The sequence below is a fragment of the Trachemys scripta genome, chromosome 2 (assembly GCF_013100865.1).
Source record: "Trachemys scripta elegans isolate TJP31775 chromosome 2, CAS_Tse_1.0, whole genome shotgun sequence".
In the NCBI taxonomy this organism is placed as follows: domain Eukaryota; kingdom Metazoa; phylum Chordata; order Testudines; family Emydidae; genus Trachemys; species Trachemys scripta.
The window spans coordinates 155,599,631-155,624,907 of record NC_048299.1 but is presented as its reverse complement, the minus strand read 5'-3'; the positions used below and the strand labels follow the sequence as shown (position 1 = coordinate 155,624,907).

At 42.5% G+C, this 25,277-nt stretch overlaps 2 protein-coding genes across 7 annotated transcripts in view; one reads left to right on the top strand and one right to left on the bottom strand.

Moving 5' to 3' along the window:
* Positions 1-1,182: 1,182 nt before the first annotated feature.
* Positions 1,183-14,400, bottom strand: LETM2 (leucine zipper and EF-hand containing transmembrane protein 2). Of its 2 annotated transcripts, XM_034761993.1 has the most exons (12): positions 14,327-14,348; positions 13,572-13,633; positions 13,368-13,442; positions 11,945-12,404; positions 11,169-11,312; positions 8,940-9,077; positions 7,891-8,094; positions 6,600-6,719; positions 5,450-5,560; positions 4,130-4,216; positions 3,202-3,276; positions 1,183-2,719 (listed from the first exon to the last, which is right to left on the bottom strand). In XM_034761993.1, the coding sequence occupies exons 3-12, from the start codon at positions 13,412-13,414 to the stop codon at positions 2,669-2,671; spliced, it is 1,437 nt and encodes a 478-aa protein (XP_034617884.1). In that variant the 5' UTR covers positions 13,415-13,442; positions 13,572-13,633; positions 14,327-14,348; the 3' UTR covers positions 1,183-2,668. The 2 variants fall into 2 exon arrangements, with proteins under 2 accessions (XP_034617884.1, XP_034617883.1); XM_034761992.1 differs by lacking the exon at positions 13,572-13,633 and having other exon boundaries at positions 14,327-14,400.
* Positions 14,401-14,652: 252 nt separating this feature from the next.
* Positions 14,653-25,277, top strand: part of NSD3 (nuclear receptor binding SET domain protein 3) — a 70,921-nt gene continuing 60,296 nt past the window's right edge. For 4 of the 5 annotated variants that reach the window (XM_034761989.1, XM_034761990.1, XM_034761986.1 and 1 more), the window contains exon 1: positions 20,705-21,063. The gene's annotated coding sequence lies outside the window, so the exon portion shown is untranslated. Of the gene's footprint in view, positions 14,747-15,916; positions 16,057-20,704; positions 21,064-25,277 lie in introns of those variants that run through there. The other variant, XM_034761987.1, reaches the window with a different exon arrangement.

The following is a 25,277-nucleotide window of genomic DNA, read 5'->3' as shown; positions in this document are numbered from 1 at the left end:
TTACTACATGGCCCCTTTCAGCATCACGCTGGAAGGCACATGTTCCTTGATAATAGTGATGTAAGCTATTGATCGTGTGCAAGGGGGGTTTCAGGCAGCATAGCAGAGCTGGAAGAAATTATCAATAGTAATATAATTGCTCTGTGTATTGACTACCAGCAGATGGAGTTCAGCTCACTGAAATTATATTAGCATTAGCTACATTACTCATCTCACTGTGTTTACTATTGGGCTGCTGCTACTGTGTAATACCATTTGTGAGCAGATCTAAGATCTGTAACTGAGGTGACATTACCAAAGGTTTGCTTGAGTTCAGCCAATCTCCTCTCCCCACCCCCGATATATACCGGTTATATCCTCCAACAACAGGGAGCAATCATGCAAGTCGATTATCCCCATGTTCTCTGATTTGTGAAAAGTAGCTTCTACCAGAAAATTGCATTCCACCAAAACTACCATTATATGCTATGTTCAGTGCCTAGAGTGCAATGCTGTGCACAGGAGACTCAGCATTAACTTACTAGAGCAGGGTCTCCCCCATGTCTTGGCAGATCATTCATCAGGAACAGGATCCATCAGATGCCATCATTCCAATGCCTGTCCCCACGACAGCACAACCCCCTCCCCCCTTGCCTTGCTGCTTATTTAGGGAACAAGCCATTGAGTGGCATGGAGTTGTTTACCTTATTAATTCATTGATTTCCCCCCCCCCCCCAACCATGGTTTTGTCAGGCTTGCTGGTTTGTTTGGAACAGAGCTTCTTCCTGTTGTACCACAAGTCTGAATTTGAGAAAGTTGGAAAGAGAACATTAGATCCAATTATCACATTCTGCCCCCACTACAGAAATCACCTGCCCTCTTTCACTGCTATGTACACTGACTTCAGGATGACCAACACCACAACTATTTTAGTGACTTGAGCCCACCTATACCTTGGGAGTGATAAGGGGAAGAAAGGAGAAACAGCCAATTGTTTAGTTTTTGTGGAGGGAATTATTTTTGCAGATGTAGTGTGGGGTGTCTCCAGTTCAAATGATCGTTGCCAGTTCTCATTATCAAAGACACAAGCAATCCGCAAGGTGAACAAGCAAGCAGCTAAAGATTCCTCTGCCCTTGTCTAACAAAGTGCGATGACCACCATCAGCCAGATATCCTTACTAAAATAACCAAAGGAGAGGTTGATGCTGGAGCAGCAGGGCATTTATTGGAATTATACTGGTCTTCTGTTACCGCTAGCAAGACACCACAGCTGTTCATCTTCATACCACACTTGCATTAGCAAAGCAGAGATTTGTATCAGCCAGGTACATGGGGTTTACTAACCAAGAATACAGTACAATTGTAATATGCCCCCCGAGTTGGTTCTGCTTTACAAAAAAGACCCTGGCGTAATGAACTGTAACATGCGGATAATGCCTAACTGAGCTGATTGGTGCTTTAGCCAGGTGATGGTTCTAATGATTCAGGCTGACTCACACAAGGAGTCACGTTCCACTCAGCATCCACGTCCTTTTAATTTTACAGTAATCCGAAATATCCAGGTTCAATATATCCATAAAATAAGCAAATTTCAAACATTTACAGGTACAGGAGGCCAAAATTAAATCATTAAAAAACCCCACACTTTTCAATCTCTTCCTATACAATCTACCAGGAAGATAGTTACCACTGAAATATACAAAGAATTGTTTTTAAAAAAGTATTGCACCAGTACTCGTTATTGGGTAGTTTTAAGAATCAGATGATTAGATTTTAAAAGACAAGTCTAATCTCAGACTTGATTTTAAAACAACTAAACAATTTAATTTGAAAGCTCAGGTCATTGCCATTCTGCACATTCCCTAGCAAGATATTGCCATGTAAAAGGCATGTTTGCAAATTGGTGCGAGAATAGTGTTTGGGATCCTGGCAGACTCCATGCTGCTGCCGCCAACTGTGGGCAGAAAGTAGGTACAGCATGCAATGGAGGATGCCCTCTTTAAACAAGGAAAACAGAGCATCAAAACCTATCTCCCCACTGAAGATACAAGAGGAAAGGCCTGCAGTCTCTGCCAGCACACTGTTTATTCTCCTCAGTGAAAACCTGACAGCAACTGATATTAGTTTAATTGTAACTGCAAGATGAGCCATTCTGATCACAAGATATTAGCTAACAAATGGAGATTACCATGATAATCAAGGGCTTGTGGTCTATACAAATTGCTTCAGGAGTCAAGCCAAGCCCTGCCTGCATGGCAAAGCTCCTGCACAGGGTTCCACAGTGTGGATGAGGGATATTTTGACTGAAGCACCAAACCCAGCCCATGTCTGCTCTCCAGCCCTTCATAAAAATAAAATGCTGCCTTACTAAAGAGCACAAATCCTAACTGTAGGACACATAGCCATGGGATAAGTTACAGCTTAGAGCATTTTAATAGACGTATTTACATATTTACAATATAACTTAATTTATAGAGGGGATTTTAAATGGGATGTGTCCTTTATATGGCCTCGCTGCTAATAAAACAATCTGGAATTGATTGAGGCCCCCTGGGGACAGCTGAAAGCCTTGGTGTGGGAGGGAGCCTGCCAACAGACTGCTCACCCAGTCGTTGGGTGAGACGAGGTACAGAGGAATGGAGTCTTCCTCTGTCGGTGCCCTTGATCCATGGTCCTTGCTGGCGCAGGGCTAGACTCCATTGGCACTGGCCTTGCTGCTCTGAGATGCCTGCATTTTGGTCTGGGGTAAGAGAAAATTATAGGCTTAAAAAAACAAAACAAAAACCAATAGCAGTCCAAATGTGTTCATTAACATTCAATAAAGACTAAGATTTTCAAAGCAGTTTAAGGTGTTGAGCTACATCTTCCATTAAATGAACCCACATCCATTAGTAATTATTGATGTGGGAAAAAAGTGGTTTTGGCAGACGGCTTGTGTTTACCTATTAAAACACCATGTGTTTGAAACAAGACCAGCAGATTTCTCCAGTTAGGCTAAAGAACATTATTTTTCCTTTAATGAAAAAACTCAGACCAAAATTAACAAACTTGGGTGCCTAAAGTTAGGTTCCTAATCCCATATTCAGACAGCTAGATAGAAGTCAAGGGTGCATGGATTGCCCATTGTAGAAAGAATGAGCAAGGAAGAGGGCAAGCTCAGTCTAGAACTTCCTTAGTTAAACAAACCCACAAAACCTGGCCTAGGTCTGCCTCAGAGCTCACCTCTCCTGGAGGAGGCTTGACAGATACTCCAGGGATTGGTAACATCTCCGATGGCTGTGATATAAATTCTTCTCCCTTCAAGAGAAAAATATAAAAGATGTTTTAACAATCACACAATCATATCAGAGCATGGAAAAGGTTTACTTGGGCCCCAGATAGGCCACTTCCCTGCGATGCACTTTTTAATGTTAGATGCTGGGGATTCCATTTCTTCATTTGGGAGACTATTCCACAGCCAATATCTATTAGGAAATCTTTCTAGTTTTTAAACTTAAGCTTTCCCTTTCTGAACTTCAGTTATTACTGCTATTTGAACCTTTGTATCACACTAAGCCACTCATTGCAACTTTGGTGATCAGACCTTCCTGAACTGGCTTGCCTGGCTGCATGCAGAGTTTCACATGCTAATCTGCCCCCAACTCCTCCAATTCTTGTGGTTAACACCCTCAGGAAACATCTCCTGGGGAGGAGCTTATAATGTGATTCAGAATTTAACCATCCTCTCACAGGTGAAATGTGAGCAGAAATAGCAGCATGTGACTGTCTAGTTTACAGAAAAAGAGTTTGAATAACTAAGGATCTCACAAGTGCTCTCCTGCCGGAAGTTGGTGGTGATTTTGTTTTGAACAGTCAGTGTTTCCAGCACTTGTGCAAGAAGTGATGCTATTGCAGCTTCCTCTGCCTTTTCAACATCCTCTCCTTCCTTGGCAAAAGAAGCACTGATGTTGCAACAGTGTGACAGACAGAAAAACTTGCCTATCCCAAGAGTTTCTATTCCAGTGCACTATTCAGAGATACTAGCTAAGGATGCCAGACTAAAAGGCCACCTGCTTCCATACTTTGCTAAGGTATGTTCACACTCATACTTTCCAAACCTGCAGCATTTCATATAAATCTGATGACTCTTTACAAATGAGTCTTTTCTAACCTTTCTTCCTTGCACAATGGGTGCAGAATCCACTAAGGTTTCTTTAGGTTCAAGAACTGGTGTTTCTGCAGCGTCACTAACCCGAACCTAAGGAAAAAAATAAACAGGTCAAAATTGCTGTTCATATTTTATGAAACTATGAGGAGACTCCAGGCAAGTAAGTACCTGGGCAAAAAATTAGTTATTTAGCATCATGTGTCTTCCATTGTTCAGGTCCAAGTCTGCTTTTCAAGAACAATTAGAACATTAATAAGAAAAAAGCAAGCGAAAAAAAGAACTCACCTACGCATTTGACACATCTGTCTGGGTAGAAATCTGTCCAATTTGCATAATGGATATATGCCTCACACAATTATTTATACTGCAGGAGCACCTAAAGCATGCCAGGAACTGTACTGATATAGGAAGACTAAGTCCCTGGATAGATTTTCAGTGATACTAAGTACTCCTCAACTCCACTTGAAGTCAACTGAAGCAGAGAGTGCTCAGCACCTTTGCAAATCAGGACCCTAGTCAGTTATTTAGACACTTCAAATACACCATGCAGGTATTTTCACCTCAAAGATCAAAACATGTTTGGCAGCTTGCAAGTTATATTAAACCCCAAATCAAGTCTATGAATGTAACATGCCATTGGAGGAAGTACTGGACTACTAAAAACGGCTAGACTGCTGCTGTGCTGAGACCACTGCCTATCAGGCTGACCAATATTGTCTCATTGTTTCCCTATGCCCCGCCCATCAGCCTGTCTGCATTCATCCCTTGTCTCCTCTTATACTTACCTTGTCATCTCTTTGTGGCAGGACTCTTATTTTTGTTCTGGGTTTATAGAGCACCTAGCAGAATGGGGTCTGGGTCCATGACTGGGGCTTGTAAGTGCTATTCATACATGTATTTTCTAAAGTGACGGTGCAATTACTATTGTTTCTAGTATCTAAGCTGCTCCCCCAAGTCTTTCATTTGGGAGGGGAGCCCTAAAAACATTAGATGTTTTACCACAATCAGAGTTTGTTCATCTGTTAGTAAACTAGTCAGCATGCTGGAAGCTAAGACCGCCATAAAAATTCAGATACATTGTCTCTACAAAAGGCAGCTGGGAAACGTCCCATTTGGCTTGAGGACACCAAGCTGGCACCAACTAGTCATCATGGTGAGCCCGCTGGTTTAGATGGGTGTCTAGTAGACTGTATGGCAAGACATGCGCTGTGTGTGACTGAGGCGTGGTGAGTAACTGAATCCTTCATTTGTGATCCTCATGAAAGATCTTGTTTTGTTCAATGGGACCATGTCCTCAGGTTAACTGCTATTCAGCCCACTCACCTCATTCTGCGACAACTGAATCGGTTTCGGCTTCACGTCTATCAAGTACAAGGCGCGAGAAAGCAGCAGCAGAGAAGGAGGAACATTCTCCTTTAGATGTAGATCTAGCCACTGTAGAATATGGGGGAGAGGAGGGAAAAGAGGGTTATTTAAAATTGGTTCAGAAATCAACTGTTTAAACACCAATTCACAGAGGAGAATTCTCTAGCATTGTAGAGCACCTTTCATCCTGAAGGACTCTAGAGCATATGACAGATTAAGCTAATAGAGGTTCAAGTCACCTACCTCTAGAGGTGAAAGGCAACAGCTATTTACGAGCTCACAGTAGCAATAAACAGTTTCAAAGGGCAGTGAAGACTCCTGCATCCAGCTGAAGCTGGAGAGAAAGTCTATGTAAGTAACTAGTCTACCTTTCTAGAAGTTGACTGCAAGACTGGTGTTAACATCCCTACTTTTGAAAGACTGCCATAGGAAAATTAAGTGTTCAAGCTTCTACATTACGTTTTATCCAAAATACAGCACCTGCAGCAACGGTGGCCCTGACCCCAAGCAGAATAAGGCCCCAATACGGAGTCCCAGGGATAGGAGGAGGGGAGTGCCACATGTGAATAGTTGCCACCAATACTGGCAATTTTAAAATCAAGATCAGATATTTTTCTAAGAGATCTGCTCTAGGAATTATTTTGGGGACAGTCTCTGGTCTGTGTTTTGTAGGAGGTCAGATCACAAATGGTCCCTGCTCACCTTGAAATCTGTGAATCCCTATACAGACAAGTTACAATGTCTCATTATCTGCCCCATTCCAGCACTGCCCTCTTTTAAATAGACAAGGCCTTTGCTGCTCAGGTGGTTTAAGTAATCCCCTGGGTTCCTGTGTCCTGTTCCTGACAGGTATTTGCACTTGGCGCTCATCAGCCACCATCTTTTTCAACTGGGCCTTAGCCATAAGTGGTATGTTTTGTGTTTTACAGTTCAGTTATGCAAATGAGGATCAATAACAAAGCAGTGGCATGAATCTTCAGGGCAAGGCCAACCATCTGTCAAAACCAGTTTATTTGAAGACTGAACATCTGACATGGTCCCCTTAAGTAAAATATAAACTCTGGCTGCAATGTTCCAAGTCTTTAGAAGCAGGCAAGGCCCTACTTGCCTGATTGAGTTGTTCTTTCAGCTGTTCCTCTGTGAGACCCAGTGATCGCATTCCTCTGGCCCTGCATGCACTCTGCAGTTCGGATACACTTAGCCCATTAACACCTTCCTTAGCAATCATCTGAAAGGAAAAGGAACATTTACATCCAGGCCTCCAGAAGCCCAAACCCTAGTTTATTAATTATTTAATTATATGGAATTATGCTTCTCTCTTAGAACTGGAAGGGACCCCGAAAGGTCATCAAGTCCAGCCCCCTGCCTTCGCTATCAGGACTAAGTACTGATTTTGCCCCAGATCCCTCTAAGTGGCCCCCTCAAGGATTGAACTCACAACCCTGGGTTTAGCAGGCCAATGCTCAAACCACTGAGCCATCAAAGAGATGCCTGCTTGCATTGGAGGGGAGTAGAGAATAAACAAAGGAAAACCTACTGATTCCAAAACTGGGATTCAGCAGACATCCCGTGTCTGACTGCCTAGCTGCATGCCGAACACAGCTAAAGGCGAGGGATAACCTTGGGCGTGATCCTCCAAACACTTACACATAAGTAACTGCACTCTTGTGTGTGGCCCTACTGAACTGTAATGCAACCACTCCCAGGGTAAAGTAACTCACATGCATAAGGATTTTCAGGATTGGGCCTTTATTTGTAAAAATGGACCTATCGTTACATATGCTTAAGTCAAAGGGAGCCAGGAGTCACTTAGAAATTATGCTGTGACATAACTAATTAACAAAAAGCCTCCAGATCCTTCATTCGAGTCTCATGGTAGTGCCAGATTTCTTCATTTCTCATGCTCCCAAGCTCGGACAGCAACAGGAATGAGTTTGGCATCAGTGCACTCTGAATTCAGATTGCTAGTTACGTAATAGAAACTTTGGGCCATTTCTATAGAACTAAGTATGATAAAATTGAAGTAGTATAAGAGATGGGGCTCTGCAATCATTCATTGCTACAGGCTACTGAGATCCTAGGAGACCACCTTCTTAATTCTTAACAGCAAGAGAGTCTCCTCTGAGATGTACTCATTGGTAGAGCTGATAGAAGGCACTGGAGGGCTGAACTGCCAACACTCTACTTCCTTAGAGTCTCTCATGGGATAATCCTCCTCTTACAAATAGTAAGATCACCCCTCTCCCTGTTCGTGTGGGCACCAGCATACCTAGAATATCAGATAGGCAAACTGCAGCTCAGAGAGAGGAAGTGACTTGCAGAATCAGAACTAGAACCCAGGTCTCCTGTATTAACCATCAGATCACATTGCATCTGTGCTATTTGTTTTAGTCTCTTACTTCATCATCTGCTTTTATAGACCTGAGCTGCATCAAAAGCTGGAAGCGGAGTAGGTTATTGGTGCCAATGGGCTGTAGTTCGAGCAGTTTGCAGAGGGCTACCAGCTGTGGCCGTTCTAAGTGTTCAAGAGTCAGCTCATCCTCAAAGAGCTTGGAGAAGCTCACGATCTCCTGGGTGCTGGGCTGGTGGCCAGCATGACGAACCTGTGCAACAAAGCCAAGGCATCAGATAGGAATGTACCTCAAAAGCCACTGGCAGAGCCGGAAACATCCTGAATCCAGTCCTCACTCTAACACTCCCCCCAAATCATTTCACTTTAGCGCTTTTTGCTGATGGCCACTAAACTGCTATTGTTCAAACCTAGGGTCTGAAATTAGAAGACTATTTCTAATGTGCTCTGAGAATGGCCACTTGAAGAACTTCACTATGTAAGGAGTTTTTCTGCTGGTTAAAATTAGAATTAAGATAAAACAGTAACTTATCTGGACACAGGTTCACAAGGCTTCCCCAAGGCAGTGGCCACGAAAGGGCAATCAGCTTACCAATATCCCTCAGCATTTATACATGCCTGGTAGCAAGGCTCTGCCAGCTTTCAAGTTTCAACAGTGAGCACAACAGCTGCATCTTTCTTACAGACAGATGGACAGGAACAACTTTCTTTCTCCATTTACCATTTGTTTTAAAACAAACAGACCATCGCCACCCACTGAAACTTGCAATCAAGGAATTGCAGCTTCTCTAATCCTGGGCTTGTCAGATAAGTTTGCCAGTGCAGTTACAGTTCACAGAATGGTTTAACAGCAATATTGTGATTGTTTCTGTACAGGTTACAAAACATTTCACACATACAGGAAGGTGGGTGAGAATATAATCGGTTAATCTAGTTTGCAAGCTTGTTTTGCAGATTTTTGTGTCATACAAATCCCATACTTCCTTATCTCCCGGCACAAGACCATTCAAAGTTGTATCTACCCACTGTGCTACCCTGCTACACAGGACTGCAGATACCTTTCCTAGCCCCTCCAGCTTATTTTACTATTTGCTGTACCTGTTGCACATAGGAAGAGAACTGCTTGGTAGCCTCTCCCGTATTTGCTTTATTCCTTTTGGCCATCTCGGTAATAGTCTCCTGCAGGAATTTTGCAAGCTCTAACGTGGCGCTTAGTTTCTTTTTCTGTTTTTCTTCCTTAATTTAGGAAACAAAAAGTAGTTAGAGGCTCAGATTGAACTCCAGGAAAGAAGGTTGGGATAAATTTCCTTCCTTTTGTTACTGCAGGCCTTTGGTTAATTACCCTGCACCTCTCAAAACCTAACTTACTTTTCATCATTGCCACTGACTACTCTTGGCACTTTGGCTTGGATAACTAAAGTACATGCATCAGTTTCAATCCTGCTTACTAGACAGATGCTGTAAATACAAGTTTTTTTACTGAATATTCTTCATAGACATATAAGTTCTGTTATATTGTGCGTGAAAACAAGAGTAAGCCTAGATTTTGAGCTAGGATGACCTGATGATAAACCTCCAAGAATCCTATGGTTAATATTAATAAGCTCAGTTATAACAAAGATTGTGTCATTGTTACTGTAACTTTCTTTTGCATCCAAACAGTGCTTTTAATCCACATGGTTTGAGGTTAGAAGAGTGTATTTACTAGGCCATTAAAGTATCGCTAATATTGGCTTGATCATAATTGTAGAAAGCACACCGCACTGGACCACACGGACAGGGGACAATTCGCACATAAACCAGTAGTGTTGAAATTTCAGCAAAACCTGGTAACGTGAACCCCATTCTGCCAGTCACTCTGCCTCACTAATTGCTAGGAAAATGATTTTGATACAGAGAAATCAAACATGGATCAGTGAAGAGAGAAAAAAAACCCAAAAAAGGTGATATATATAGGTTTGCATCCCTCTTTTAAAGTCTGCTTTGTTCTGGTTGGAGCCACTAAGTATAAAGAGTGAACAAGGTCACTCTACATGCCATGTACTGACTGATCAATAGGAGAGCAATCGTCAGACTCTGCTGTAGCTCTGCATTTGTGAATCCACTTTGAGTAAGAGCGTTTGACCCAGTTGCACAGAGAGGCAAGGCTGAACTGATTTACATTTGTGGGTGCTAATCAACAGTTGCCCATGTGGTAACAAAGACGTTTTGATTAGTTAGTATCAGACACTACATCAAGAAATGTGACCCAGATTTCAGATATTATCAGCTGCAAAAGAAGTGAGCTAGTAGTGGGCAGAGAATACCCCAGTTGTATGATATTGACGAGGGCTGGGAAGTTGATAGGGCTAATGTGCCATGCAGAACTAGCCTTTATGGTTTCAAGTGGTTTTGGTTGAAGAGTAAAGGACAAATTTCTGCCTTTGGAAGTATGGGAAATCCCCATGAAAGTCAATGGAAACTGTCCACACATGTGACACTAGCATTTTGGCCCAAGTTAAGGCTCTATCAACATTTTGGTTAAGTGAAAACCTAACAGTATTTAACTCCTGCCTTCACACTCTCAGCATGTTTGATCTACTGGCTCTACCTTTGAGTGATAAGGGGCACCTGATTAAAATGATCCTATGCAGACCCTTCATTTTCTGTGGCTATCTAACCAAACATAGTTAAGGGTTCTATTTCAGGGCTGATCATTTAGTCTGAAACATTACTCTGAACTGGAAAGGGGGGGGGGAGGGACCCTCCAAACTATTAAGGATGGAAGAAAGAGAAATTGGGAGAGGAGACAGGAGAGAGAGATAAAGACACCCCATTCTGGGCACAATACTTGTTAAACCCTTCAGTTCTCTTGTACTACTCCTGTCTTCAATCAGTTATCAAGTAACCTTGCTGCAGACCCCTTCTATCTATCCACTTACCTGACCCTAATCATTATAACATCTGAGTGCCTCACAATCATTCATGGATTTTATCCTCACAGTATGATCCCCTTTAAAAAAAAAAAGAAAAAGAAAAAACAGAGACAGGGTAGATTAAGTGACTTGGACAAGGTCATAGAAGAAGTCTGAGCAAGGAACTGAACCCAGGTCTCCTGAGTGCTCTATCCACTCATTAGAACAATCTTCCTACACCTGCTTAGCCTCACTACTCCATGATGAGTACTGAAGAACAATTCATCGTGGCATGCTGTTTAGTCAGCTTCTAGCAGTATGGCTCAGGCTAGTTGATATCCCAATATACTTCTAGAGTTACCATCCACAATCCTAGTTAATGGAATCTGAATTATTGAAGCAGTCTGCATTCTCAACAGCCCGGTACACAAACCTTTTTTGATTCCGTCTCAAAAGTTGAGGGCAACATTTCAGGAAAGAGTTTCAGAAATACAGGTAACAGGAACTCCATGAAGGGCACAATGATGAACACCAAGAAGGGAACCAACCGGAAGAGATCAGCACACGTCCTCAGTAGCTGCAAAAAGGCATAGAAGGAGTTATTTTTCATTTGACAGGCACAAAAGAAAACCTATTGGGCCCAATTAATGAAGGCTTTCTACAGGCGATCTTAGTGCAAGTATTACCATTCATTTAGATAACCCAGGTGATTATCAGCATGGTATCTAAATTTAGGACTTATCACATGGCCTCTGTATCAAAGGCATTAATAGTGCTTTTAAGACTGCATTTGTGTACTTTGAACAACTACTGTGGCCACTTTTAAAGTACCACAGCACCCCCTTGTCCAAAGTCTTGCAGAAATTGATGGGCCACAGAGACTGAATGTGCCTCTCATTTCAGAGAAGTCCACCCCAGGATGGGGATGAGGGTCCTTGGCAGAACCCAGGGGGCCTGTGTTGCCACTGCTTGTGTTATACTAGCTATGGAAAATGCACAGAGGATTTCAGTCTCCTGGGCTGTTGAACTATTACCCTTTTACAAGTATTAAATTCACATGAAAGGTTTAAACAGGTGTCCATATTTGCCCTCTATTCAAAGAAAGTTTGGAAACCGAACCGACAGGTTTCTTTGGTTACCTTAAGATTTTCAACACATCAGCTTAGCAAATTAGCGCCAATGTGTCTGTGCAAGGTAATTCATACTCACCCTTCGCCTCTCTCTTCTAGTGAGAACCTGACCATGTAGCAGCCTCCATACCATCCTGGCAGCGACCTTCGTGTCAATCCAAAGCAAGTGGAATCCATTGTAATAATGTTTCAGTTCATCTACAATTCTTTGGCGTAAAGACTTTTTCCCCACACCACTCTCTGTGCTTTGGTCTGACAGAGTTTTAGTATGCTCAGTGTCCTGGTTTATTGTTCTTTGGTGCAGCTCAGATTTATCTTGGAGTTCTTGATGCCAGTAAGCAGAGGTGTGCAGTGTTCGCACTGCTGTAGTTCGTAGGTGAGATAGTCCAGGGGCCAGCTGTGTGCAGTACAGTAACTGCTGGTTTTCAGAGTCTTTCACGTAAATTCGGTTTAAATGAGAATCCACTAGTTGGACAAATGCAACTGATGAGGAATATGGAGAACAGCTGGAGTGCACAAGATGATGAGGGCCTCTGAAACTGAAGAGAAGCTTGTTGTTTTTGAAGAAAAGCTAGTTACTTTAAGCATGTAATTCTCTGCTGTAGTTAATTACCAAAGTTAACCATTTCATTTGAATTTATGTTCTTAGCTTCAAATTCATCACACAGAATCTTCTTAAAGACTTGCTCAGTTTGTGGGAGCAGATTTTAGCTGGGGGATGAAACACTTAAAGTTTTTGCATTATTTTAGCTGATGAGCTGTCCTCTCGAAGGAGCAACTCAGTATTTCGGACCATTTCTTATAAGCCACCATTCTACTAATAGTTATGGCAGAAGAATTTTACCCAATCACAAAAACAAGACAAAACCCTTATCCCCATCACACCACCAGAGCCAGGCTACTTCCTGGAATGGTCCTCATACTCTCTTATTTTATCTATAGCCGCAGTGGGATGCCCCTGGTATCACAAAGAGGCACAGCATGTTAAAAACACCAGGGAAGGAGGTTTTACATTATGATTTTTAATCTTATCTTGTATAACAAGAATAAGACTTTTCACATTAGTATGTACTATGACAACTACCAGAGCCTTTCTAATCAAATCCCTCCATTTCATTCTGACATTTAACTAACCACAAAAATCAATTCCGTACTTGGAATATAAAGAGACTGAACTCTCTCTCAAACTAAGATTAAACATTTGGTTTCACCTCATATAGCCTCATTTACAACAGCAAGCCTGTTTTGAACTAAAAGTTAATTGCTGCATACGCTTCTTACCATGCCTATAAAACAAAGCATCAGTCACCTGAAGAAATTAACTATCACTATGGCAACAGTTTTATCAGGCCCTTATTAGACAAGGGCTTTATTGGGATGTTTTACACAGAAGTGGCTACCATTTGAATATACTTCAGAGAACTAAAGATGCAAAAGTACTAGAACAAAACAAGAATCTTAACCAGTAAAATAAAATTTAAAAATAAGCCTTTGTTTCTTACCTTGACCTGGCTATTGCGAGGACTATGTTACAGCTGTAGAAAGCCATGTTGCCTTGGAATTATCTGTTGTATGTTCTGATACAAAAGAGCAGATGAAGAACAATATTTACATGGAAAGAGTTTGAGTGAATCTAAAGTTAAACTATTAGAGCAGTGCTAAGACTGATGACAATTGCCTTCTATTCATGGTAGATATACCCATACCTTCCCACTACTCCAAAGATGTGAGAAAAGAGATCAGTGCTTTCTGTAATCTTCAGCTGCCCCTGGACAAGACATATCAGACCAGACTTTTCACTGAATTAAACAGACTACTTCCATTCTGTGCTGTCACCATAGCAAGGTGCAGTGTGAAAGTGTAATCTGACAGCACCTCACTAACATGCACACTGTTGGACAGCTCACTCACTGCTTTCCCAGAAGTACAGGAAAGGTGAGGGAGCTTCCCCTGGCAAAGGCATAGCGGAGCAGGCATTCAGCACAGCAAACTTCAAAACCCTTTAGCTCTACATTTTGTACCTTTCCCGGGAGGATCCCAAAGCACAAGTATGATTCCCACCTTATACACTAAGAAGTGACTGGTCTAAACGGCCTCATTGACAGAACTAGGGAAAAGAACCCAGGAGTCCTGTTTCTGCTTCCCATCCCTTTGCTCTATTCCCCCCCCCCCCGGCTCGGCTCCCCCACGGCTGGGAGCTGAACCCAGGAGTCCGGCCCCTCCTGTTGTGTAGCCCCCCCCTCCCCGCGGACTGGCCCGGCTGGCTCCCCTGGCAGGCGCAGCGAGGGGCCCCGGCCTGCGGGACCCCAGTGCCGGGAGGGTGCCCCTGAGGAGGGGGAGGGGGCCCAGCCCTATGACGGGCTCGGAGGTGACCGCAGGGAGCTAGGGCCGAAGGGCTGGCGGGAGGACGGTCTAGGGGAGCCGTGGGCCGAGGCCCCCCGTGGCTACCAGGACCACTCACCTCCTTCTCAGGGCTCTGCTCCGCCCCCCCTTCCAGCTCCCTCAGTCCGCCCAGGCCCTTCCCATCGCCCCCCGCGGCCGGAAGCAGACGGACGCTCTACTCCCTCGCTCGATGGTTCCGTTCCCCAGCTGGCCTCCGCCCCTTCGGAGGTAGCCAACGCTAGCGCAGGAGTCAGGAGGGGGCCGGTCGTGAGCCAACCAATGGGCGCGTACAGCTCGGAGTGGGGGCGGGGCCTGACCGGATGTGCCCTCCCCTTCCTCCGAACTATCCTCCCCCCCCCCCCCCCCCCCCCACCCTCCCCCCCCCCCCCCCCGCCCCATTGACTCTGAGCCTGCTGCTTGTGGGCTCCAGGCTCGGCCTTTTCCTTGGGGATGCTGTGTGATGTCAGGATGACGCCACTGCTTGTTACCGTGGAGACAGGTGTGACATCACTCACAGGGCTATGACAGAGGCTAGGTTTTGGTTACACTTTTTCAAGCTGCAGGGGCCCTAGGGCCCCCCGAGATCTCTGGCTCTGACAGGTGCTGGAGCCCATTGCACTGTGCTCCTTCCCTGGTCTCTGCCCCTGACTGCTGGGGAGAGGCCTCGGCTGCCACAGCCCCACTGGACTGCAGAGAATTCATTCCCAGGGGTGTGGCTGGTGAGTCTCGCCCATGTACTCCTGGTCCAAGTGATCGCCCTCTGGGGGGTCGGGAAGGGATTTTCCCCCGGGTCAGATTAGCAGAGACAATGGGGTTTTTCCTCTGCAGCATGGGGCCCATCTCACACGGTGGTTTGAACTAGAGTAAAAGGTGGATTCTCTGTAACTTGAAGTCTTTAAATCAAGATTCAAGGACTTCAGTATCTCAGCCAGAGGTTAGGGGTCTAATACAGGAGTGGGTGGGTGACATCCTATGGCCTTCAATGTGCAGAGGTCAGACTTAGATAATCACAATGGTCCCTTCTGGCCTCAAAATCTATGAGTCTATGCCTGTCTTGAATCCTGCTGGACCACCTACTCACTGCTGCCCCTCTCCTTGTTGTCTGCTCTATAGGGCCCTCTGCTATACCAGTCTGTTTCCCCTTACCCTCTCCCCCTACCCGACCCCATTCCATTCTCTGACCCTCTGCATGCCCCTATGCCACAAAATGAGCACAAAAGTCCCCAGTTTTCTAATGATCTAGAAACACAAACTACCTCACCCCCAAATCCTACACATTTGCAAAAGCCCTCAAGAAATGTGCCTAGGCACACTCTCCCACCTCTCAAGATTAGTATGAGCAAGTTCCCATTTATATGTGCTCATGAAAACTCCACAGGCTGCATGTAATAGTCATGGTTAGAGTAGCCTAGGAAGTTTCCATCAAAACAAAATTTCTGTGAAAAACAGGAAAAAAATGTTGAACTTTTGTTTTCTGCTCAACTTTGTTATTTATTATTACTGTTATTATTTTTGACCATTATGTTTTCAAGGTGCCTTACTTTTTAAGAGGAAGCTCCTGAATGAATGAGTTAATGTTTGTATCTCCCTCTGTTGAACAAGCATTAAAACAGAGGAACTGCTGTGTGTGCATCTCTTTACCTATTGTTATGTTGACTTATTTATATAGTGGCAAGTGTGTGAGAGATGAGCTTTACAGACATGTATGAAGACAAAGTCCTGGGAGGAAGTGATTTTTCTGTACTATGCTGGCTGTTGCTGGATCCTACAAAGTCTTGGCTTAAAGTTTTCAAAATCATTGCTTTAAAGGTGAGAAAAAGCATGTCAAGCAAATTAATGCTGACATTTAAAATGTTTAATTCAGCTAAATGTTAAATTCAGTACAAAATGTTTTTCATTTCTATGACCTGGTCCATGTGCAGGATTTTCAGAGGTGAAAAGGTAATGGGGACCAACGATTTATTTTTTAGTGTTTAACAAAACACCAAAAGCATCATACAGTTTTCTTTAATTTTATATAGCAATGTGTTGCCTATATTTGAAGGATCTATGTTTAAATTATTGCACTTGATATCTACATATAGCACATTATAAATTATATGAAGGGAGGGTGTGAGAAGAAAAAATATGCATTAAAAATAGACGTTCTTTTAGGTTTTATCCCCCAAAATAAGTTTGTGTGGTGTCAGGAATCAAAGGAATCTCAAGATAAATTTTAAGGGCTCCCCAAATTCTATAAATCAAGGAGGTATTTGGAGAGAATCTCCTCCTTAGCAGATGACAGAATAAGAAGTGGGCTGTAGTCCACGAAAGCTTATGCTCTAATAAATTTGTTAGTCTCTAAGGTGCCACAAGTACTCCTGTTCTTCTTTTTGAGAATTAGGAAGGTTACTCTTAATCTATTCTGCATTTATAAGGATGATGTAGTAAATATTAGAACATAATCTGAAATGCAAACTGCTATTAATCCACTAAACAAATTTACCAGCTAGTGTCCAAACAAATGGTTTAAAAAATAGAGGTAAGAAGAAAGTACCTTAGTTTAGCCACTAGAGGTCTCTTTATGCCTGTGTTTATTCTCTCAACTGGTAAAGACATGCCTGCGAAGGCCAGTTCTCCAGACATTTTAGATTAAAAAATATCAATTCATGTTTTACTCCTCTCCCCACCAAAATTCTTGAAGCATTATGTTGGTATAGGCCTTTTAATACTAAAGCTTTACATTAAAACCTTCTGTAGTAGAACAAATCTTGATGGAATAAAGAAGGAAGTGACTAAGCATTCTTCCTGTCTCACATAGAGGAAGGTGTTTTTGCTGGAAGAGATATTCTGCTGAATTAATGTACAATAATTATTGTACAAAGTACAGCAACAATATGATACTGAGACTGACTGAGCAGCCAAACATAAATAATCCTGCACTCTGAAGTGATCAAATAGGCGTCCCTTGTTCGCTACACCATCAGAATAGTGGATTTTAATCTGCTATACTAGCTCTGAAGGTTCAGAGAAGTGAAAACACCCATCATGCCTTTCATTGCACAGGGTTTTCAGTATGGAGTTGTGGGTGGATATGTGCATGAATTCCTTCATGATTTCACTACTCCTATCTAAGGACAAAGTCTGTCCTCAGACATGCATGTGTAGCTGAAATCAGTGGAAACTGGTCTTAAAAATCTGAGAGCCTGAACCAAAGCCCATTTAAATCAATGTGAATTTTCCATTTACTTAATGGGACTTCAGATCAGGCCCTGAGAGCAGAAATTTGCTCTGCTCTGTATGTTAAGATGCAGATATTGTTAGTTACAATTATCAGGTCATTTAAAAAATCTAAATACAGCCTTTGGATTGCAGGAGCACTTCTGTCCCAACAAACCCAGCAATATGGCTTTGCTTGCTTGGTCACCCAGCCGGTGGGCTGTAATTTTTAGGTCCTTGCAGTTCTTCAGGGATTGACTGGAAAGGAAAGCCCCTTTCAGTCCAGTATATGGAACCACCACAAGAATAGAAAAGAATCAGCAATGCTAAGTAGGACTCTTACATTTGGATTGGTTGTGCCCATTTAAGGACTGACTAGTCCACAAATGTTCTGAGTTTCCAAGCTGTTGTTCAGAGTCCCCATAGCACTGAAAGATTCACAGCCTTGGCTGTGTCACTCCTTCCTGTAAGAACTAAAAGGTAACAAGAATCCTATGTGGGACAGGGACTGTTATTTGCTATAAATTTGTCCAGTGACTAGCACAGTGGCACATCAAGCTTTATGCCTCTAGGCAATACTGTACAAATATTAAATAATCCTTACAATCCACTATACTTCTATGAAGAATAAAGATGTGATGCTACAACACCTTCATCAGTGGAGTTCAAGTATGTTACAACATTAAGTCTCACAGTTCCCCTGTGAGTTAGGCCTATATTATCTGCATTTTATAGAGAGGCAAAGTGATTTGCTCAAGAACCAATAGAAAGTCACTGGCAGAGAGAGTTACAGAAACGGGGAATCCTATCTGCTAGTCACCTGTTCTAACCACTAGACAATACTGCCTCACAACACAAACTACTCAGTAGACAATCTTGCCTATGGAGAAAAACAGGTACATTTCTGTAAGTGTGCTTACCTGGTCTGGATTTCAGTCCCTTGCTCTGTAAGCATTTTCCTGAACAACAAATGGTGTTAAAGGCCTTTGCTGGATTAATGCAAGCATATCAACAACAATAAGAAAACACTGTATTAGGAGATAGAGGAAAACAAGATTTCCTGTAAGTGTGCTGGTTAGTTGCCTAAAAAGCACTTAGTACTAAATTAAAAAAAAAAAAAAAAGAGTAAATTCTCATCCTTTTCACTGACTAATTCAGCTGTGAGTCCATCAACCTAGTGCTGCAGAATTTACAGAAGGGAAGGGGAGGAAGGAAGTCTTTTCTAGGTCAACTCCATTTTTGATGGCTGATTGTATTAGGTAGGAGGAGAATCATTTGTAAACGTGCCTTATTACTGTGTATTTTTTTCCAAAAGCCTAGACTTGAGAACTGTCTCATTTTTGTGGGCTGGAGCCTGCAGCCTTTGGGCAATAGGAAATGCAGTCAGTTTTGAGACCATTACTCAGCCTTTGTTCAGTGACTCGTAAAACCCACATCACTTCAGTTTCCTCTTTCATGTTAGATCATGTGTCTCTTTTTCCAGTTCATTCATCTTGCTTCACTGTCTGATTTTTCTGGTAACAGGCATTGCATTACCTTTCCATCTTGTATCTTTCTCATTCTCTCAGATGGTTTTCTTGCTTTCCATGACCCCCCCCCCCTTTTTTTTTTTTTTTGCCTGTGAGGTGAAATTTAAATTTGTTGGTTGCAGGATAGAGATTTATTATGAGTGGATCAGTTTTGTATTTTCTTTGAATAGGAGTCAGTTTGGATTTGTGGAGGAGGGGAATTAATTGCAAACATTTTAATGCATATATTTTCAGCCAAAATGAGACTGGAAACTACTGCATATGACAGCATTCTCGCTCTCTATTCATTTAACCTAGATGCCAAACCTCAGCAGCTAAAACTAGATTCCGAGGGAGAGACCCTGTAATCGCTCCAGCAGAATTTTCTTTTTCCCAGGCCTTATGCAATACATCGTAATTAAATGCATCCAGCACATCTCAGCCAATGCTACACTGATTGCATAACAAACATGCAAATAAATTGCACAGCTTGGCCAATCTGAGCACCTAACAGTTGCCCCCCTTCCCACTCCAATAGAGTTGCATGTTCAAGATTGGCAACAAAATGCATCAGTACCTATCAGTGTGTGCATGTGTGTGTGCCCTATACATTTCATTTAAACCTTTTGCATTAAAAATGGCATTCTATTCAGTACCTAGCAGTGGGTGCTATCCTAAATATATAACCAGCATACATTTCCACTGCTTATTAAATACAAGACAGAGCTGGACCATTAGTACCCACCATCTCCTCTGCCCATTGTAGCTTGTGTAGTTTCAGGTCTGATACATTGTATTTAAATCTTTTTGTATTAAAATGCAGCCAACACATTTTCTTGGACATCTGTCTTATTAGCTCTTTATACTGCACTGAAAACAATAGTATCAGAGCACCTCATGTTCCCAGACCTATGAATTAAATGTGAATTCCTTCAATTTGCAAAGCATTTAATTCCAATTGGATTAAATGTGTTAGCATATCATGAGACCATGTGCATTTAATTTAAATCCATCTTTATATCTGAGGCATTTCTATAATGCCCATTACTGTAGCATGGAAATACTCCTGTAGAATCATGCTTTGATGCACAGATTAACCACGCATCCGCCAGCTCCGTGTCTCTGTGTTGTCAGACCTTGAGTATTGCATCTACAATCGTTTAATCAAATATGTATTCAGCACCTTGCAGTGTTTGCATGCTCCAAGATCCAGTGAATTCCACTTAAATCCCTGTATCTAACATATAGGGCATTTAGAACCCTATTAATAGGTCTTCAGTGAAAACCATAGGCATCCAATATATCTCAAGATTTGTATGTTCCGAAGACACAGAAAGATTTAAATGCAATGCCTGGTTAGGCATTTTTATAGCACCCATAACTAGCGTATGCACACATCGTGGTATTAAAAATGCTGGTTAAACATGTCCAGCATCCTCTGTGCATGTTTCCCGGCCTTGTGCAGTGTATCTAAAGCTTAGTGCATTACAATTGCATCCAGGTCCCTCTGAGACGGTGTATGGTCGTAGGCTTTGTGCAGTGTATCTAGATCCCTGCCTCCGGCATGCCTGGCCTTCCACCCCCCTTGCATTAAACGTGCCCCAGCCGCGGCTCCCTCGAGGCCCGCGACCGTTCAGGACTACAGTCCCCAGCATGCTTCGCGCCTGGCGCAGAGCCGGCAGCCAATGGGGGCGCGTCTCTTTTGGCGGTGGCTGCCGCGGCCTGTGGAGCCGAGTTTTGTGTGCGTGGGGAGGAGGGGGAGGGAGCGGGAGCGGGAGCGGGGCCGGCCCAAGACCGGGACACAGAGAGACCCAGCGCCCCCCTCCCCCGCCGCCAGCGGCTGCCCTCGCCGCCCCCCCCCCCCAGCGCCTCTCTCTGGTCTCCCCGCGGCGCTGCGGCTCCCCCACTGCCCGGGGCACGGGCGGCTCCTGGAGCGGAGCCCGTGGAACTGGGACCCGGTGGCGCGGAAATCGAGGCCGGGGATCCAGCGCGGCCTGCTGCGGGGTCCTGTTTCTCCCCCCGCTCCGAGCCCGGCCCGGCTCCTGCTCTTTGTGTCTCTGCTGGGCTCGGTCGGACACGGCGGGGGGAGTTAGAATGGAACAGACTGACGGTGAGCGGGGGCGGGGGGCTGTGGGGCAGCGACGGGCTGCGGGGGGGTGAGGGGTGGGGGTTAGGAAAGTGTGGGGGTGAGGGGGTGGGGTTTAGGGGACATGGGATGGGGGTGCCAGGGTCTAGGGGACTAGTGGTACAGAGGGCTGGAAGGTAAGGTGGACTGGGGTGGTATTTCTACATGGTGAATAATGGGTTGGGGGATCTGGGACGTGTGTGAGAAGCGCCGGGGTTGGGGTTATTGCATGGGGTTTCGGGTGGTTCTTGAGTATGGGAAATGGGAATGATGAATGAGTCTTTAGAGACATACGCTGATTTGTAGTGGGGAAGGGGCTGGTGTTTTGGGGGGGGGAGGTGTGGGAAATGGTGAGAGGGAACCTATTGTTTCTCTGTAGAATATGTCTGTATTCCATGCATTAGGACTGGAAGCTGGTTATTGCAGTGATATTCTCTTCTTGTTGGAGAGGGAGGTTGTCTTTATGTTGTGTTGGTGGGAAGTAGGGGCAATAAAGAGAGACATATGGAGATAATTTGATGTTTTGGTGGTGGTAGAGATAGAGGAGGTCCGCTTGGATTTAAAGGGGCAGAGGCAGCCATGTTTGCTGCTAGACACTGCAGTGTAAATAAATTCCCCCTCCAAAACCTGCTTTGGATCCCCTTCCTGGTGGCTCAGCCCCCCCATTCCTGGCTTTATACTCTCTTCCTTATCTTCTCTTCTTATCTCTCTGAAATCTACCCTAGCCAGCAAAGTGGGGAAAGCGACATTTTCCTTCCCTCCTTCTCCCGGTTGCAAACAGGACATGCCGGGGGACTGCGGTGCAGAAATTAACCCTTTTCAACTCAAATCTGCAGAGAGATTATACTGCCTGACATTTCTTCTAATGTTCTAGAAGAATTAAAAACAGAAATATGTGGAAAGTTGCATTTATTTTATAAACCGCAGATGTAACTGAAATATCTTTTGCAGTTTCTTGAAATAAACAAGGAAATTGCATTGGCCATTTTATTTGATCTAGGGCTGTTGGTAGAAGGCATTGTGGAATGCATTTAAAGGTATTTGATACTGTATCCATTGACTACATTTTAAATCTAGCAAATAGGGAGTATTTTTTGCTGTAAATGTGAAAAATGTGGATTGCAGGAGTGTGTTCTTAGACAAATAACTAGGCCTCCCCTTTTTTATCCACTTAAAATGTAGAGACTTGCTTTTATGTATAGCAGACAAATCATTAGGTTATCCAGATTTGAGCCCAGGGATCAAATGAGTGTGAAGCAGGCATGTTTTGTATGTGTAATCTTATCAAAGCACCAAATATGAGTAAAGAGACTTTAGGTCACTGTGCTGTAATTAGGGGCTCTATCACAGTAATCTTAATTTAAGTAATCTTATTTTTATCCTTTTAAAAAAATTGTAGGTTGAACCACATACTTGCCAATTTAGTTTAGACAGCAAGAGATCTTTACAAGGAGTTTTCAGGTACTGCACATTAGTAAATAGCTAGCCATTTTATGTAGGATTTATGGATATCTTTTAAAGTAACACATTACAGCGTACCTCTTCTCATTCTGTAACTGGCTGTGGATTCAGTGTAACATCAATCTCTTTTCTGGTGTTTTTCTCAACACATTTGACTGTTGCAGTTTTAGGATCTTAAATTATGTCGGTTAGAATTTTATTATTGTTAGATTTTGAGTGAATAATTCCAGGGGACTAAAACTCTCACACCTTGCATGTTGGACCAAACAATGACATAGTAAGTGATATAACTTCCTAGTCATTGTTTACATCTTCAAATGGCTCATAGTGCAGATGTGAAATAAATGTTTCAATAATTAAATGTGGGTGTCTTTTGGACCGCTTCAAAAGGTGATATTGGCTCCAAAGGAGAACAGACACCGAATGAAAATATGGACTGAGAGGAGGGGTTGTGCATCTAAATGACAAGGTGCTTTTCATTAATATAATATGGAATAATTTTGCACTCCTTTGTATGTTGAGTTACTTTTGAGCTCTGCTGCAGTGTGTGCTTTTAAAGTTCAAAGCAGTACTTTGTATAGTTTGTATGCATTAATGTCATCCAAGCATTGCCAACTCTTGCAGACTTACTATGAGTCATATGATATCTGGTGTTTTATTAAAGCCCTAGCTCCTGGATTCATGTGATTATGTAAAAATCCCACTTTAAAAAAAATCAAAGCCAAGAATTTTGCTCTTGAGGTTTCAGAGAAAACCTTGAAAACGTGACTGAATGGACCCCTACAGTCTCCAAAACTAGAGAGCAAATAAAGAGCACTCCAAATTTATTTTTTTAAACTAATCTCTTGATTTTTAAATCACTATCTTGATTTGTGGTGCCTCGCTCATGAGTTTTGAATGCTTGAGATTTTCAATATTGTTATCCTAGAGATTATTTTCTGTAACAGTGGGAAACATCTTCCCCCTCGACAAAACGAAAAAACAAACCTCAGCAGCCCATGAAAAGGTGCACAGGGAGGATAATCAAACTCACTGGGTATGTTAAAAGGATGAAAAGGAATCAAGTCACTAAGCCCCATCCTACATCAGCTCCTTTCTATCAGAGACCCTTGCATTTGTGCATAGTTCCACTGCAGTCTGTGGGAGTCCTCACAGGAACAGAGGTCTGCTAGTGTATCCCAGTGCAGGATTGAAGACTGTTTTATCATTTCATTTATCAAGTGCATCTTTGTTCTGTTTTTATTACTTCGTTTACAATGACTAGTTTTGCTGTGAGCCAAAATGACTTGTTTTATATTATTTTAAAAGGATGTTTTATTATGTACACTGGCTTTAGTCTTCCTTTCAAAATGTTAAAATTGCATTGAAAATTTGTTTGAAGTTAAATGAATTATTTTTTTAGATAAAATTCAGTACATACATATGGTATTGATGCTTCTGTGAAAACTGTCAGTGTTTTTCTGACATTTTCTGACATGAAAATTGTAGATTATAGAGGTATGTCAGGAACCAGTTGAAAAAAAATGTCTGTTGGAATTTAGTATTGTTTTATGGAGTTGAGGCTATCTGCAGTTCAGATACAAACACCATAATTAATTTTTGTTACTGGATTCAGTATTCATTTTTAAAACACTCAGCTTTATGTTGTCCTGTTCTGGACATCCTAGCAGACTTTGTATAAAAATTAATTATTATTTACATAAATTATTACACTGGCCAGTTACTGTTGAATTGTTTTACGTTCATACTGGTGTGGCACACCTAAGAGTCTCTTCACACCTATAAAAAGTGCCTGCAGTATAAATACAAATGCAATGGTCAGAAGTTTCTTTGAAGTTCAAGGATTATTGCATTAATTTCCTATTCACGATACCAAAGTAGTTAGTTGTACATAGTTACTGTTGTTTGGATGCTTTAAGATTTCTCTGTGTTGCAACAAATTGGCAAAATAGCCTGCCACAGCAATGCAATCTCTTTGTTTATAAAACACATACAGCAAACAAACAAGAGTTGAAATTGGCAGCTTCATGGGTTAAGCTTTTTGATATGACCAGGACTGCATAAATAAAGTGTTGTCATATGTAAGGAAAAAACAGATTGCTCCATGTTTTAGAAACAAATATGCACAAAAGATAAAAGTAAGTAATGAAGTCTTTGTGCATAACTGTGAAAGCTTTTTCAGGGTTTAGAAAATAAACAGAACCTTGAATCTCTGTGGGTTAGTGAAAACAACAAGGAGTCCGGTGGCACCTTAAATACTAACAGATTTATTTGGGCATAAGCTTTTGTGGGTAAAAAAACTCACTTCTTCAGATGTGGGTTAGTGCTGCAACTCCTGCTTGTGTTAATGGGGCCTGCTTAGCTAATGTGCTACCGTTATTTTGAGGCTATATCCCAGAACTTTGGTTTTCCAGGCAATTGCTATAATTGGAAAGTCCAGCCCAGCCTTGCCAAGCAGTGGCTGGCTCTGTTCACTAAACTCACGTTTAACTATAATTAATGTAAAAATTTGATTTCAATTAGTTTCTCGTTTCTCTCTTTACCTTTACTGATGAGCCAATAATAAAGTATCAGTTCTTAAAGTAGTTTCTTTACATCTCTGTGGAATGCCCTACAGCCAACAATGTGTGAACCTTCACCAACTGTATAACATACAATTTTAGATAGTCCCACAGTAGTACGTTGCAACAGTGGACAGTAAAAATTAACAGTCAATCGAATGTATTATGGAAATTAAT